Raw genomic sequence first — 15,705 nt, 5'->3', positions numbered from 1 at the left:
AACACAAACTCCATTACATATGTTGGCATACTTTCATGTATTTTATATATTTTTTCAATTTTAACAACTTTAGTTTAGACACCATTTTAAAAAATTGAAATTTCTCACATATTTCCTTCGTTTGAATTAGTTGTAGTTTTAAAAGTTAATCTTTATTTTAAATTAGTTTTTCTTTTTTGTTTTCAATGCAAATATTTGAAAGATTTTTTAATTTTATTTCTATTCTTTAAATTTATTTATTGATGACATCAAAAAAACAATATATTAATTAGGAATAAAACAAAATTCTTTAGAATATTTTCTTAGTACTCATGAAAAAGATCTACACGACAACCTAATCTAAAACGAAATAAATATATGTTGAGAAATGATACTTGGGTATTGATACTGATATTGTTTTGGACATTAAAACTTGTCAATTCACAGTTATCAATGGTGGATTTAGAATAACGTGAATGCGCAAAAGAACTAATTCTATTACTATGAGGGAAATATTACAATTTTGTAAGTGAACAATATTACCATCTATTCTCATACTTTAAAATCAGTGTGGAATGATGTTTCAATATTGCTAGCAGACGGTCAATCTACGTCTTTGGAGTGCAACACCATTTGGGTAAAACAAAATTGAATGAATGTGTTAGCAATGAAGACATCATTTGTTTCTCTAATAAATTTGGAGTTTCGATTAGTTTTTTAGAATTCTGTTAGAAAATCGTTTCAACGAGAATCCATTCATTGGATTAACTATTGCGTTTGAGGTTTGTAGCAAAAGATAAATGATCAGATGCATAATTTTTTTTCTTGCAATGTTTTCTAATAAAATTACTTATATTTTGAATATGAGAAGAGACAAGTCAGTTCTTAAATTTGATATTTCTCATTTCTTTCATTTAAGATTTACTTATCAAAGTCTTCTTCTTTTATTAAAAATAGAATTACGTACAATAGGAAATTGCGAAGAAGAGTTTTGCCGACTATAACCAATAATACATTCTTAGTACAATTTGTTAATTAAGCGTTACTACAATCAACCTCAATATATTTAAGATGATATATAGTTGGACGAAAAAACAAAAGATGTGAAAATGTTTTGGACAAGTCATGTGTTAATTCTGAAATGACACAGTACATAGCATTGATTTAGATCTGAATCAATAAGGGAAGAGACTTAGCAAGTAAGTAAAAAAAAAAAGCCGCAGATATTGGTGTCACATGCACATCCTGTCATGAGTCCATTCTTAGTTTGCACGTCCCGCCTTTTCTCACCTTTGATCATCGACGTAAAAACGCCACATCGTGCCTCCGTACAATATATATTCTCTTAAATTGTGTAACTCTTACATTTGGATTTCATTGTTCTTGAAACCATGTACAATATCACATAGTAAAAGTACTGAAGTTCATAATATAACAAGTGAATATTTTTATAGGGGGTTTAAATGAGAGCTTTAAATTGTTGTAAGAAAAGATGTAAAATCTTGGTGGGAAAATTATATAAAAAAATTACGATAATTCCAATATAGAATATGATGAAAAATAATGGAGTACAACAGAGAAAAACATGTGACTATTAAATGCAAACGCAGCAACATCAGTTGAAAAAAATAGAAACAAAAGATTATGAAACATCCAAGATTCTTCCGTCCTAAATAACACACTCTTGCATCATAATTCAAGAGAATAATTTAATCAAAATCCAGCTAAATATATTAGTAACACGATTTCCAGATCATCTATCTAACTATTATTTCTCATAATTATTTAGTTTTATTGTTATGATCGTACACATTTATTTATTATAAAATGGGAAAACCAACCAATCATATGATATGTTTGTATTCCTCCGTAGTCCGTATATCAGTGTACATGTGATGAACACAAACATATACATATTTACGTAATTACGTTAACTTATTATCACGATTTGTCTAATAATATTATTATTTACAAATGTACTTTTGGATTCTCGTTTACGACTTCACGTACTTTTTGCATAGATGTATGTTAGTTACGTTACTCATAATAAGAGAGGGTCTTTATTCCTAACTCCTAAAGAGAGCCTACAAACATAACCGTTGAAGTGTTGAACCGAACCAAACCAAATGACATAGCAAAAGAAGGAGTCGCAAGACTCAAACTATGATTAAAGCTGCAGAACAGAGCCGGTTTAAGCTCAGAGGATTAAGCAAAAGCTTGAAACTAACAAAGGCACCATAAGTTATAGATATAGTACATTTAATCGTGCTAACAGCTCGCTAAAACAAACGATAAGCAGAAGTGATGAAACTCACCAAAAAGCTAGAGACAGAGAGATAAAAGGAAAAAAAATTCATCTCGGCCTAATGATCCCTAACTATTTTTTTTCAAGTGGACATAACAAAAGCTTGGACCAAGTTCTCTGCACAACGCATCTGTTCAAGTGTGCCGGATAAGAGAGCAATGTGATCACCATGTGACGTTTTGGAAGCAGATATTTCTATCATCGCTCCCGATATCTGAAGTAGATAGAGGTAATCACCAAATCAAGAAAAAAGAAGAAGAAGAAGAAAACCGAAATAAAGATTATCAAAAGATTTCAGAAACAAACCCTTCTTATGTTTTCCAAATTGCCTCCTCCTTTTCCCATAACTTTACTCATTGCATGCGCCGGGATTAGAATCTCCAGAGCAGAAGATGAAGGCAAACTATAGATAAAGAAAGATCATTTACAGAGAAAAAGAGTCTTAATGATAACAAAGAAGCCAAGTTTGCAAGTTTACCGTCCATATGAGTATGGACCGGTTGATCCCAAAACATTATCTCCTGCCTGTATATAGAAAAAGCCTAAGTCATGACTTTGGAATTGACTACAAGAGATTCAGTGGAAATCCAATATGCAACTTTTTACCGGAAAGCTTCCATAACCATGGAATCCGCTTGTAGAAGCCATTGAAGACATGAACGATGGAAGTGTATAACCGGCATTACTACTACCCGATAAGAAACTACAGTTATCAGTTCTTGCAGGAGGTTTCCTAGTAGCAACACTATCTTTGTCTCCTAAAACATCCTCTCGAAGTCTTAGAACGATCTGAATGAGAGCGTCTCTCACACTACTGACTTCACCTGATACCTAATGGATAGAAAATATTATATTTCAAACAGAATACAAAAGCAACAGAAGAAAAAAGAAGGATTATAACCTCAACAAGGTCATCCTTTTTCCCTTTCGAGATACAGATATTAGCATTGGTTCTTTTCCTGATTTCGTTTATGACTGAGCCACTCTTCCCTATAACGCATCCAATAACCTTAGAAGAAACAAGAAGTTGCATCTTAACATTTTCCGCATCCTCATCGTTGATATACTCTTGCAGAAGAAGAACAGCTTCAACAGCCATAGACTTCATATCATCAGGAGACTGCATAAAAACGAAAGGAGTACTCAAACAACAAAACAATATCTTCATAACTATAAAATAAAGTTAAAAAGCAGAACCAAACCTCTGTAGCAGTGACAATGATAACACACTCATCATCACCACACTTTGTTCTCGAGTCATTAACCTCAATACAAGAACCGCTTGCTTCTCTTATTCTTTTAATGGTTGATCCTCCTTTCCCGATTACACGCATAATATTGCACAAAGGGCACAAGACTTTAAAAACCAGCTCTTCTGATCTGGAAGACCCACCAAAACCATGAGTCACTGGGAGAGAAGAAGCAAAAACAGGCACTGGATTCGCAGCGGTTTCTGCGTAACCTTGAAAGTCAGATACAGATAGTGCATTGAAATATGACGGAACACCCGCCCCTTGCTGAAGAATATGATCTTGATTCGAGTAAAATCCCGTTTGAGGATAGACAGAATTAGAAAGATCTGATGGAACTATAACACTAGCTGCTGGAACATCTTGGCTGGTTGAATCTAGAGGAATATTTTCACGAGGATTGATCTTGTACATGATTGCAGAAACAGCAAAAAGCGCTTGCTTCACGGATTCAGGCTCACCAGATATCTATTCGATCAAAAGACCGAAAAACATCAATAGAAAGCAACAAAGAACAGGCAAATAAAGACGCTATTTCAGATACTAACCACAACTACATTGTCATATTCCATGGCACAAACATGTGAAGGATCCGAAACATCTTTCGAAACAACCTTAACACTAGCTCTAGTTCTACGTCTTATCCTCTTAATGTTCTCACCAGCCTTACCAATCAAACTAGAAGATTGACTAAACGGAACTAAAAGACGGCATTCCTTGTTATCATCTCTATCTACATTAGTCTTAGTGTTGTTCTCTTCATCACTAGCTACAATTGCATCATAGACTTTAAGAAGAGCATCTTGTGCACAACAAAGAGGCTCGTTTTCGCTCTTCGTAAAACCGATTTCTTCTTGTTTCTCTTTAACAGAGCAATAGATTGTTATGACTCTTTGGCTGCAACCATGTAACTGATCAAATACTTTGATCTTGGCTTTTGTGTTATGCCTAATGGCGTTGATGACTTTACCACTTTTACCTATAACACCTCCAACAACATCAATAGGACATAAGATTCTGTAAACTACAAGCTCATCTCTATTAATCTTATCATGTGAAATTCGTCTCTTTTGATTCCTGTTGCTCTCACTGTTGTTTCTCTGAATCTGTTTCCGTTTCTTGCGTTCTACCATTGTTAAGTATACAGAATTTAGAACCTGGAAACAGATTGAGATTGAAAGCTGATTATAATAACGTAAGGGAGCAAACTTTTTTAAAAACAGTTAAGATTAAGACTAATCAAGTATGAGAGAGTTAATGAAATTGGGTGAAATTAGAGAAAATCTAAGTGACAAATGTGTTCAATTTTGAATGTCATGAGAGTTTGGAGATAGAACATAGGAAACAAGACATGCGAAAGTATCTAAAAAAGGTTAGTAAGACAATGGGAGAGATTCATACAGAGATTCTCTGAGGTTTAAGGAACAACTTTGAAACAATGATGAGATCGGTCGGAGAAAGCTCTTCGGAAGATGATGACGGAAGAGAAGATGAACTAATAAGGGACCTTTGAACTCCTCGGTTCGTGAAGACCAACCTGGACTTTTTAATTTTTTGTGATTGGTTTCATTACTTCAAAACTGACCAATAAGACCCTATTTGGTGCAAAGTTGTACTTATATGTTGGTATTAATGATTGTGAAAAAGTGATACTACAACTAATCATAGACTGTTTTGGGTAAATTTCAAAATTTATTCATCTTGCAACACTTGAATATTACCAACATGGGTGTAAAATTAACATAAAAATCAAAAAGGATAAAAACAAAAACATTTAAGAATACAAGGCCCATACTGAAATTGTTTATACAAAGCCCTTTGAGTTTCTTCTCTTTGTGATTAAAAAAGAAAGCAAAACTCTGTAATCGAAACTGAAGAAAGCCCTAAGGTTTGATTTCCAATCTCCAACTGAAACTTGTGTAGGGCATTGAGAATTTTTGGTTACCCTCAGCTTCGTTTTGAATTTACTTTATGAATGTCGAATCTTTTTTGCCCCACTTCTATTAGCATCGCTAGATTCGAAGTTGTGAAATTAGGATTTCTCCAGGGAAAATTAGCTTTTGGTTCATGTGTGTTAACTATATAAACTTTTAGATTCCGGAATTAGCCCTATTTGAATTATTAAGCCAAGAACTAGATGCATCCAAGACTTTCAGAGAATGGTTTTTAGAACTTTAGTTATTGCATCTATAAGATTCAAAGTTGTGTTATTGATGTTTAAGCTTGTTCTGGTGTAAAACATATACAAGAATAAAAAGCCTGTTGTGGGAATGGAACAAGCTGCAGAGAGGAGTTCAACCATTGTTGCATCCACCTCTGAAGGGTCGGATTTTGATCCGATATCTCGATTGAGGAAGCTCTTGTTCCGCCAAATGCTTGTGGGAATCAAAGACGGCAGATTCTTCCTTGGAAATTTCCATTGCATTGACAAACAAGGAAACATCATTCTCCAAGACACTGTGGAGTATCGTAGCATACGAAGATCATCTCCTTCGCCTACTGAACAGCGTTGTCTTGGTATGATCCTAATCCCTTCCTCTTGCAGGACATCTTGCCATGTTGATTGCTCTATCGATGAACAGCTTTCGTTGATTCAGCTGAAAGAGTAGAGCTTCTTTTAAGACTTCATGAGAGAATCTTTCCAAGTTTCATCAATGTTGTAACCAATAATAGGTCTTGTCATGGATTTAGTCTCTTCATCATGGCCAAAATCAAAATTTTATTCCATGTCTTTGTATGGTCAATGATTCACATGTTTTTGTGAAGATATATGTATACATTGGAAACTGTTTTTGAACTTTTTGTATTTACATTTAGAGAGACAAGTCTGAAACTTTTCGAATTGTATTATCAACAAACAATAGACAAAGTGATAGACAAAATGCAAAGAAGATGTTTGGTTTACTTCAGAATCTGTCTCTATAAGCTGTTCCATACACAATGAGGTACGGAACTGTTCGGACAACTGTGTCAATGGGAATGGCAAAGTTAACACCAGAAGACATACCACTCCCTGCAACGCAAAAAGTTATATCTTCAGCATCTTATTAGAGAATCAAAGAACAGAGTTATGGTTATGTTCTTAGATATGGTAAAAGATCAAATATCACCTTTTCGGGTGAATGTGGCAGTGTTCACACCTATGGTATGGCCATAAGAATCAAGCAATGGCCCTCCAGAATTGCCTATATCAACATAGCGAGAAAGATTGATTTTCATAAAACTGAATGGGATGACAAAAACTGATTAATATGTTTGTGAATTACCTTGTAATTTCTCCCCTATTATATGGTCTTGTAATTATCCGTTTTCTATTGGAATAATGTTATTATTTAACATATTTGCAAGGTGAGAGAAACCTAATCCTAAACTAAAGATCAATACTTCAGAAACCTATTCATGAAGACATCTCTACGGCAATAAAGAGAGGTAAACCGATAAACCTCCTAATGATTCTATTATGTGATTAACCTAGATGTTTAAAGATCTTAGGGTTCATGTAAAATTAACTTACATACCTGAGTTAATATCAGCATCGGTTTGTATAGCTTCTGAAATACTCTTCCCATTAGGTGAAGGTATCTCTCTTCCCAACCCACTTACTACCTACAAATCCTCATGATAACAAATCCATTTCAAGTGAAAATGTTTAGACTTCAACGTATATATGAACACAAAACTCAGGATCTAACTACTCTTACCCCTATTGTCAAGGTGTTTTCATATCCATATGGATTCCCAATCGCAAAGCAACTTTGACCTACGCGTAGATCATTGGAGGTACCGAGAACAACAGGATTTAGTTCACGTCCCTCAGTTTCAATCTGCACATAACAGTAGTTAAAAGAACTAAACAAGTGTTTGTTCAACATCATTTGTCTTAGACTCTTAGATATATACCTTCAACACAGCTAGATCATTATCTGGATCAAGACCCACAATTTTCCCTTCCTTGCTAAATCTTGTTCCCTTAGCATCAACTAGAGACACCTACACAAACAACCAAACTGTGATTGCTCTTAAGTTACTTGACTCTGTAATTTTTAGCTACAATTGGATTAAAGAAGATGGAGACCTTACAACGTTGTAATCCAAACTGATCAGTAGCTAACTTAGCAATAACATGATAATTTGTAACCTACATTGTACAAAGAAACAAACTTTCAGCTTTTCCAGGACTCAGAACACAGAAACATAACAGATGAAGAAGGATCTTTGCTTACAATGTGACCAAGCTTATCCCAAACGAAGCCTGAACCTGTCCCTTCGATCTTTCCATTTTCCTCATCAGTGAGTATATCACCAGAAGACGTTTTGGGAAGCTCAATAGCTTCAATGTAAACAACAGACGGCGAAGTTTTCTGCAAAAGACAAAAAAATTGGATTCTTTTTTTTTGTTACCAGAGAAAACAAAAAGCTTTGCAAAGAGCAAAACCTGGAAGAGATTGACATTTCTCTCTTCTTCTTCCTCAAGCTCTTCTTCTTTTTCTTTGAATTGCTCCAATGCGATTGCGGATTCCATCGGAAGTCTCTGTTGATTGGAACCAAGCAGAGACGACGTGAGAGCCAAACTCGAGCCAAAGATCATGATTCTTCTTCTCCGATCAATGACGTCTACATGATTTGAACCAGAGCAAGCTAACACAAATTTCGACTGATTGATTGGTGATAAAGTATTGAAGATTGAGGAAAAAGCTTTAGAAGAAGCAAGAGCCATGGTCATGGCTTCTTCTTCTTCTTCTTCTTTCCCGAAGCTCTCCTACAATGGCGCTCACTCAATTTTTTCCACTCAGAGGTGATAAGGCAGAGAGAATAAAATTCGGTTCTTTCGGTCGAACCGTAAATGGTTTTGTGATTTAAACAATTTGTTAACCAAAGTCTATTGGATTTTAAAACAGCAGAGTACTAACTACCTGATCCTCTGAACAACATCCATTACCCACTCACAATATAACCAATATTTTGTGGACTCCCAACTCTTTTATAAATCATAAAATTGGAGCCAAATCACAAATGACTAATCTGGTCCATCTTATTTGAGAATAATGGGTCTTAAACTATGCATGTTGTTGTAACAAATGAAAAGCCCTGGTGTCTGGTGAGCTTGTGTTTCACGTGATCCATCACGTGACAATCACTGACAATTATTTACACAGTCACAGAGACGTATGTTTCTTTGTGACTTAGTTATGAGTGTCTATATTATATTAAGAGTACTCGATCAACATTTTGTTTTGTTCTTATATTCTTATTCTTCGCCACCTTCCCGAGAAGACCAAGTCTCTCTAGGCCTCTAGGTAAGAAGCTCTCTGTTACTTTTCTCGTCGATGCTTGTTTATCTGATTGTTAGATTTTCATCAATATCAAACTCAACGAGTGACGATCCTGTGATTATAGAATCTGAGCCGGGGCAGATTTTATTAGTCTGCTAATTGACTTTTTTTAGTGTCAGTGTCGTTTTTTGTTCCTGATTCTTCATTCTTGAATTCAAGGGTTTTAAAAAGTGATTTTGATGATGAAAATGTGTATTTATCTGTCACAGGAATTTTTTTGAGTGTTGAGTAAATAAAAATGGAGATAACAAACGTGATGGAATATGAGAAGATCGCAAAGGAGAAATTACCAAAGATGGTTTATGATTACTATGCATCTGGTGCTGAAGATCAATGGACTCTTCAAGAGAATCGAAACGCTTTCTCTAGGATTCTGTAAGTGAAACTATTCACAACAAGGACTCAAAATGTGTTTTTATCCTTTCTCTGTCTTTTTATTGATGTGCTTGTGTTATGAGCTGGAAACAGATTTAGGCCTCGGATTCTTATCGATGTAAGCAAGATTGATGTGAGCACAACGGTTTTAGGGTTTAATATTTCTATGCCAATTATGATTGCTCCTACTGCAATGCAGAAAATGGCTCATCCTGATGGTAAGTCTTTAGTGTTATGTAATGATCAGTGTAACCAAAACACAATCTTGAGGTTTCTTGTCAAGAAGAAAACTTTAGTTTCACTATGGAGAATGTTTTTGTTATTGTTGTAGGCGAGCTTGCAACCGCGAGAGCTACTTCTGCTGCTGGAACAATCATGGTTTTGATTCATTCTCTCTGTCTCTTTTACTTGATTGGATATTCTCTTATTGTTGTGTTTTCATTATCTGTATTGTTTGATGTTTTCAGACTTTATCTTCATGGGCTACTTGTAGTGTTGAGGAAGTTGCTTCAACCGGACCAGGGATTCGTTTTTTCCAACTTTATGTATGTTTCAGAAGATTTACTTGTTTCTTATTGATTTTTTGGCTCTGTGTTGACTATTTGCTCTCTTGATTCAGGTTTATAAGGATAGAAATGTGGTTATACAGCTTGTGAAACGAGCTGAAGAAGCTGGATTCAAAGCTATTGCTCTTACTGTAGATACTCCAAGGCTTGGACGCAGAGAATCTGACATCAAAAACAGGTGATATGAAACTACTCCACCATCACATAAACCAGATTGTTAGATCTTTTGGTTTTCTTGATAGTTATTCTCTTGCAGATTCGCGCTTCCTCGAGGTCTAACGTTGAAGAACTTCGAAGGGTTGGATCTTGGGAAAATAGACAAGGTCAAAAGACATATAACAAAGTCTTCAATTGACCTAAAAGCTCAATAGTTAACTAACCTTTTTTGGTGGATAATTGCAGACGAATGACTCAGGGCTAGCTTCATATGTTGCTGGTCAAGTTGATCAATCACTTAGCTGGAAGGTCAGAAAATGTAACATGATCAATTCTTTGTTTTTGCATACCAAGATTCAGAAACATAGTAAACTCGCTTCTTTTCGCTGTTTGTTTTCTTCTTACAGGATATAAAATGGCTCCAATCTATCACAAGCTTGCCAATTCTTGTCAAGGGTGTTATTACAGCTGAGGATGGTAAAACAAATATACTAAGAATGAGAATATGCATCAACCTTTTGCTTGAAGTTTTCATTATGTTTTAAGATAATTTCTATGATCATTCAAATTTTTGGCAGCAAGAATTGCTGTTGAATATGGAGCTGCAGGGATAATAGTCTCTAACCACGGAGCTCGTCAGCTAGATTATGTTCCTGCAACTATAGTGGCCTTAGAAGAGGTAAACTTTTAAATGGATCAAGATTTAAAACTGTTAAAACAAAAAGTTTCAGCTTTCTTCATTGATTAATCAAGCAAACACAAATCGCAGGTGGTTAAAGCCGTGGAGGGTCGGATTCCGGTTTTTCTTGACGGTGGGGTTCGCCGTGGAACCGATGTCTTTAAGGCATTGGCTCTTGGCGCTTCAGGTGTCTTTGTAAGTTCATTCATCATATACACTTAGCTCTTGTCATTTCCCCTGTTTTCTCTCACGGTTTTCAAATCGCTCCTTTCATTTTCAGTTTCATTGCAATAACCTTGATTATCTCTTCTTGATTTTTACAAATTGTTAACATTTTGCACCAAACTTCTAAATTTTCAAAACAAACCCAAATATATCCTCTGTTTTATTAAGTTGTTTTTAATTTGTCGAAATGAAGCCAAACAATGAAACAAATGTGTGTCCCGTTGCTGCATATGAGTATTATCACTGATCATATAAATATCCAAAGGACATGTGATTAATTACTTGTTCCGTTAGGTCGGGAGGCCGAGCTTGTTCTCGCTTGCAGCGGATGGAGAAGCGGGAGTTAGGAAGATGCTACAAATGCTAAGAGACGAGTTTGAGCTTACAATGGCACTAAGTGGTTGCCGTTCACTGAGAGAGATCAGCCGAACCCACATCAAGACTGATTGGGACACTCCTCATTACCTCTCGGCCAAGCTGTAGGGAATCTTATTCACTTCTTCAATTTAAGAGTCACCACTCATCAGAGAGATGAAAAGATAGATGGATGTTTGAATTTGTGATCCAATAAAGTATTCCCATCCAACTATATAATCGAATACTTTCGTTTTGTAGATGTAGTTAAATGGTAACAATATATTAATCTTTTATATGTGGGAATAATGTGAGATTTTTACTCAAAACATTTCTGTTACAAAAAATAGTATAGATTCTTTTGACCAAAAAAAAGTACGAAAAAATATTATAGTGTTCGAACTTAAAAAAAATTCAGCGGATCTTTACTAGCAAAAATGTTTGACATATTATACTAGCTAGAAACAAATTGATCCATCAACCCAAACATGATTATTTTCATTGACTTCAGAATATTAATAACAATGAATTGCTTCCTTCAACCCCAATATAGTTAGTTCAACAGTCACTACTTACTATCCGAATGCAAATTCATTTTTTCCAAATAAAAAATTGACTTTGACTTTCTGTATAAATTGGAATTGTTTTTAAATTTTAAATAACTTTACGTAGTTTCGAGACTATTTGGAACAGAACCGATGAAATACATGGCTACCTTCACTGTATAGAACTATTCGTTTTGGATGACGACCATATCAAAGATAACAAGTTTGGTCCAATATTTTTTCCTTTTTTCGATAAGAGTTTGGTCCAAATAATTTGGATGGAAATTTGAAATGAAATGGTTACAACGTACGTGTTGCATTAACCATGCAACGTTTGTAAATACCATGAGGTCCATGACATCATCATCATACATTCATCTGACAATCCCACCGATTGTGTCCATAATTCTAGACATATTTACATATTGACTCTATGGCCACTATATACGCTTTTACAATATAGTAACTATATTGTATTAACTAGCTATACATTATAGTATACGTGGCTTCACTAATATCACAAATTGTTGCCCATCATTTGTAAATTGATCGATAATTTTGAAATCTATGGGAATATTCAACAGTTTTTTTTTTGCGGGTTTCTGTTTTCTATATATACGTACGTACGAGAAATCTACATTTGATTTTCTCATCATCATTGCTACTGTTTCGTCATTGCAATAGTCATCTTCTATAGTATACAGCTAAGTTTCTATAATGCTATCCAGAGTCAATGCATGAACGCAAATAATCCTAATCAGAATCCACATATATCTATATTACTTAACATTGTTATTGAGTTAGTTTATTTCCTTTAATCTTTTTGTGAAACAACATTATCTGATTTATCCGTATAATAATCAGGATCTTAGTTCATATAGGTATTACTTTTAAGAACTTTAATTTTCATCTCCGTAATTAAAATAGCATAATAATCAAGTGTTACACAATTACGTGAAGTAAAAGAAAACAACATAATCGCATAATAATTAAGTCATGTAAGTTATTAACCAGTGTTTGTATGATGAAGATGCAACTGAATTTATTTTACTCTTTTTTCTTAACATCTCCAAGTCTTTTTTTTTATACGGATTCTGAGGGAGATTATGGATTGGAATTTGCATACAAATGTTATTTCCGAGCTATGTGTTATGATATGTCTTTCAACCATGAACGTCCAAAGAAAGCGAAATTATAATCCAAGTATCTAACCATTCTTCATTAATCGTTAAAACAATCGCAACTTTGTAAACCTATCTATTTTTCTAAATTTATCAAATCATTAAAAAGTACAATAATTATTATAATTGATCAACGAGTTCATTCGAATCCACAAATGTGCCATGAAACCCATACGGTACTCTAGACGGTAGTTTAATCGTAGCTTCAAGCTTTAAATTAACAGCGTTAATAATCTGAAGCTCTGATGTCTTTGTTTCTTCGTCATGAACGTGACAAAATATATAACCGTCATCTTCATTTTCTTCGCCGTTACCGGAGTTGCCGGGCAAGAAAAACGGTTCGCCGCCATATTTCTCACCGCCGTAAATATATTTTTTCATCTCACCGGTGCAAAGATCGACCTTAGCGAAACCGGAAACTTTTGGCCAAGGATAAGCAATAGCCAAAAACGCGAACCGGGTTTTTCTTCCTAACCGGTTCCGGTTAACCATACCAATCTCTAAATTTACATCCTCGTTAACCAACAACGAACGACGCGTGGTTTTACGTGTTCTGAGGTTTATCCTGATCTCCGACAAAACGCTTCTCAAGCTCTCGTCTCTCTCGTTGAAGATTGAATCCGCCGGCGACATACACGATCCGATCACCACAATCTCCTCCGTCTCCGGCGATTCCCATGCATTCCAGAGATGAAAACAGAACGTCTCCGGAGAGTTCACCCAGATTATCTGAGAAGCTTCTGTCGCGTCCTTGGGCATTATCCCCAATCGGGAAACCTTTTCTCCGTCGAAAACAACCGGAGATTTACCGGAAATCATCTCGCCGAGCTTGAACACGACTTGTTGATCAGGAATCACCACAAAATTCTCCGTTATAGCGAAATCGTGAATCATCGTCGGAGTTTCGAGCGGGATCTCCAATTCCGGCGATTTAACGCCGTCTGGCGAGAATCTGAAGTATTTCAGGTAAGGTTTCTTAACGACGTCGTAGCTTAACGCGTGAAGCTCCTTCGTAACCGGGTCCAGTTTCGGGTGAGCTATCATTGCGGATTTTAACTGACCGTCGAAATCGTAACGTCCAACGGTTTGGAGATCGCCGGTTTGAGTAATTTTTAATTGGTACGGTAAATCGTCTTCTGACATAGCTAAAAGCCGGTTATTAAAGTAAACCAAACCGGCGTTTGCTACTCCGACGCCGTTTTGGTTGTTGATCAGACCACAAAGCCCACGTGCGTAAAACAGCATCAAACGTGCGATTCCCGAGTGACCGTGAAGCTCGCCGATTGCTTTCGGGAAAACTGGTCGACCCAATCGTTTTTCCTGAACCAATCTCTCGGTTTTTGTAAACCGGCATGCGTAGCTAGCTGAACCGTTGGTTATTTTAACTGCGTGAACCATTCCGTCTCCGTCGAATAAATGGTGCCCAGCTGTTGGCTCAAACATCGGATTCGCGCCGTTACGGATATAAACACCGTCAATGCAGTCAGGGATTGTTCCTTCGACGGTGAGGTTTCGCCGGACGGAAGATTCCGGTACCGGGGAATAATTCCCGGCAATCTGAACACGTGGATCAGCGGTTTTGGGAAGTGGAGAATCTTGCTCGTGTGAGATTAATGCACGCTCAGCCGCGTCGATCGCAATCGCCGCCGCTTTCTGGAAGATGTTTAGCCGGAGAGGATTATGCTGCGGCGGAGTAGCGGTGGTTCTGGGTGTAAATAATTGGCGTTTTTTGGTTAATTCCGTTACGTCGATCTGCACCGTGCATTTAATAACCTTCGGTTGTCTTTTAATGGGCCTAAAACCCAAATCAATTTGGGCTTGAGGCCATGTTTTAATACCACCACTCATCGGCATTGTAAGAAGAGAAACCATGGCTTTTGTTTTCTTATCTTCGGTATAGAGAGGCTTGAGACAGTGATTGTTTTTTGTATCTTCTGGTGTGAAGAGTGAAAGAGAGGAGATGAGAGAAGAAAGAGGAAAGTTCGATGAGAAGAGAAAAAGAAGAAGGAGAAATCTTATATAGAGTTGGGTACGCGAGAGAGGGAGTAATGATGACTAATGACATGAGAATGCGGCAGAAAATGAAAAATATTTGAAGTCGTACATGAAAATATTCGAAATTTTAGTGTAATAAACTAATGATAGTGCTTTGTGATAGCTTTGTAGCTATGTTATTGTTTGCGTTGGAATCCAATATACAGTAGAATGCATTTTGTTGATGAAATACTAATAACTCATTTTTCAAATATGTAAAATTTTATAGCTTCAACATTTTAAAGTAAGCGAAAGATACAAATATCTTTGGGTAATGGATATATCATATATATTAATGATTCATTAATTGATATAAGGGTGATTTAATTTAGATTTATATACTCATAAATCAAAGTTTAGGTTTAAGAATAATCCTCCAAATGACCACAGTTCATGTTTTAGAAATGATAGTCAGTAAATGTTTTACCAAAATTGTAACATATAAAATCCCAGGTGAAATTTTGACTAGCTAAAACATGATGTATATTAGTTAGCAAATATTATTCGGAAAATTGAGATTAATTGATATAATTGTACATTCGTCACTATATATATTATAAATCCAATTAAAATAGTAGATAGAAATATTTCATTTGATAACTTCATATTCTAAGGATAAATAAAGGATGACTATAGATAAGAAACTTGCTCTTGGAAATCTGTAAAAGTTTCAGATCTAAGAAATTCGTTAACGAATTAAAAACCTAAATATAAATATCCTAA

The 15,705-nt window shown here is 35.6% G+C and overlaps 5 protein-coding genes and 2 long non-coding RNA genes across 15 annotated transcripts; 3 read left to right on the top strand and 4 right to left on the bottom strand.

Annotated features, from left to right (window-relative positions):
• Window positions 1-2,063: 2,063 nt before the first annotated feature.
• Window positions 2,064-5,090, bottom strand: AT4G18375 (RNA-binding KH domain-containing protein). Of its 3 annotated transcripts, NM_117948.5 has the most exons (8): window positions 4,936-5,090; window positions 4,083-4,691; window positions 3,487-4,002; window positions 3,186-3,404; window positions 2,891-3,115; window positions 2,763-2,809; window positions 2,591-2,687; window positions 2,074-2,498 (listed from the first exon to the last, which is right to left on the bottom strand). In NM_117948.5, exons 2-8 carry the CDS (start codon window positions 4,665-4,667, stop codon window positions 2,367-2,369), a joined length of 1,821 nt encoding a protein of 606 aa, NP_193572.1. In that variant the 5' UTR covers window positions 4,668-4,691; window positions 4,936-5,090; the 3' UTR covers window positions 2,074-2,366. The 3 variants fall into 3 exon arrangements, with proteins under 3 accessions (NP_001319984.1, NP_001328912.1, NP_193572.1); NM_001341281.1 differs by having other exon boundaries at window positions 2,064-2,498; window positions 3,487-4,691; window positions 4,936-5,076; NM_001341282.1 differs by having other exon boundaries at window positions 2,064-2,498; window positions 2,591-2,809; window positions 4,936-5,076.
• Window positions 5,091-5,352: 262 nt separating this feature from the next.
• Window positions 5,353-6,376, top strand: AT4G18372 (Small nuclear ribonucleoprotein family protein; the record flags this gene model as incomplete). 2 transcript variants are annotated; one of them, NM_148353.5, is made up of 2 exons in its annotated part: window positions 5,353-5,422; window positions 5,784-6,376. In NM_148353.5, the coding sequence occupies exon 2, from the start codon at window positions 5,805-5,807 to the stop codon at window positions 6,141-6,143; it is 339 nt and encodes a 112-aa protein (NP_680719.1). In that variant the 5' UTR covers window positions 5,353-5,422; window positions 5,784-5,804. The 2 variants fall into 2 exon arrangements, with proteins under 2 accessions (NP_680719.1, NP_001328000.1); NM_001341280.1 differs by lacking the exon at window positions 5,353-5,422 and adding an exon at window positions 5,432-5,453 and having other exon boundaries at window positions 5,784-6,143.
• On the bottom strand, window positions 5,406-5,803 carry AT4G06775. The gene has a single exon (NR_142032.1). It is a non-coding gene; the product is annotated as an other RNA (long non-coding RNA).
• On the bottom strand, window positions 6,274-8,541 carry DEG5 (DEGP protease 5; the record flags this gene model as incomplete). 3 transcript variants are annotated; one of them, NM_117947.5, is made up of 8 exons in its annotated part: window positions 7,970-8,541; window positions 7,758-7,895; window positions 7,610-7,672; window positions 7,435-7,524; window positions 7,236-7,358; window positions 7,053-7,140; window positions 6,645-6,719; window positions 6,274-6,547 (listed from the first exon to the last, which is right to left on the bottom strand). In NM_117947.5, exons 1-8 carry the CDS (start codon window positions 8,255-8,257, stop codon window positions 6,441-6,443), a joined length of 972 nt encoding a protein of 323 aa, NP_567552.2. In that variant the 5' UTR covers window positions 8,258-8,541. The 3 variants fall into 3 exon arrangements, with proteins under 3 accessions (NP_567552.2, NP_001328913.1, NP_001328914.1); NM_001341278.1 differs by lacking the exons at window positions 6,274-6,547; window positions 6,645-6,719 and having other exon boundaries at window positions 7,045-7,140; window positions 7,970-8,526; NM_001341279.1 differs by lacking the exons at window positions 6,274-6,547; window positions 6,645-6,719; window positions 7,053-7,140 and having other exon boundaries at window positions 7,215-7,358; window positions 7,970-8,461.
• Window positions 6,699-7,075, top strand: AT4G06770. Its single transcript, NR_142031.1, has one exon. It is a non-coding gene; the product is annotated as an other RNA (long non-coding RNA).
• A 186-nt stretch (window positions 8,542-8,727) lies between the features above and the next one.
• GOX3 (Aldolase-type TIM barrel family protein) lies at window positions 8,728-11,597 on the top strand. Of its 4 annotated transcripts, none has more exons than NM_117946.3 (12): window positions 8,730-8,831; window positions 9,077-9,242; window positions 9,336-9,460; window positions 9,574-9,620; window positions 9,710-9,787; window positions 9,862-9,986; window positions 10,065-10,131; window positions 10,211-10,273; window positions 10,372-10,441; window positions 10,543-10,643; window positions 10,734-10,838; window positions 11,163-11,597. In NM_117946.3, the coding sequence occupies exons 2-12, from the start codon at window positions 9,106-9,108 to the stop codon at window positions 11,349-11,351; spliced, it is 1,107 nt and encodes a 368-aa protein (NP_193570.1). In that variant the 5' UTR covers window positions 8,730-8,831; window positions 9,077-9,105; the 3' UTR covers window positions 11,352-11,597. The 4 variants fall into 4 exon arrangements, with proteins under 4 accessions (NP_001329915.1, NP_193570.1, NP_001078406.1 ...); NM_001341277.1 differs by lacking the exon at window positions 8,730-8,831 and adding an exon at window positions 8,836-8,981 and having other exon boundaries at window positions 11,163-11,573; NM_001341276.1 differs by having other exon boundaries at window positions 8,728-8,831; window positions 10,372-10,643; window positions 11,163-11,577.
• A 1,248-nt stretch (window positions 11,598-12,845) lies between these two features.
• NCED2 (nine-cis-epoxycarotenoid dioxygenase 2) lies at window positions 12,846-15,237 on the bottom strand. Its single transcript, NM_117945.3, has one exon. The coding sequence runs from the start codon at window positions 14,818-14,820 to the stop codon at window positions 13,069-13,071; it is 1,752 nt and encodes a 583-aa protein (NP_193569.1). The 5' UTR covers window positions 14,821-15,237; the 3' UTR covers window positions 12,846-13,068.
• Window positions 15,238-15,705: the final 468 nt, after the last annotated feature.

Source organism: Arabidopsis thaliana, chromosome 4, assembly GCF_000001735.4.
Source record: "Arabidopsis thaliana chromosome 4, partial sequence".
Lineage (NCBI taxonomy): Eukaryota > Viridiplantae > Streptophyta > Magnoliopsida > Brassicales > Brassicaceae > Arabidopsis > Arabidopsis thaliana.
Note: the sequence above shows the minus strand (reverse complement) of the source record. Positions and strands in the feature narration are given on the sequence as shown.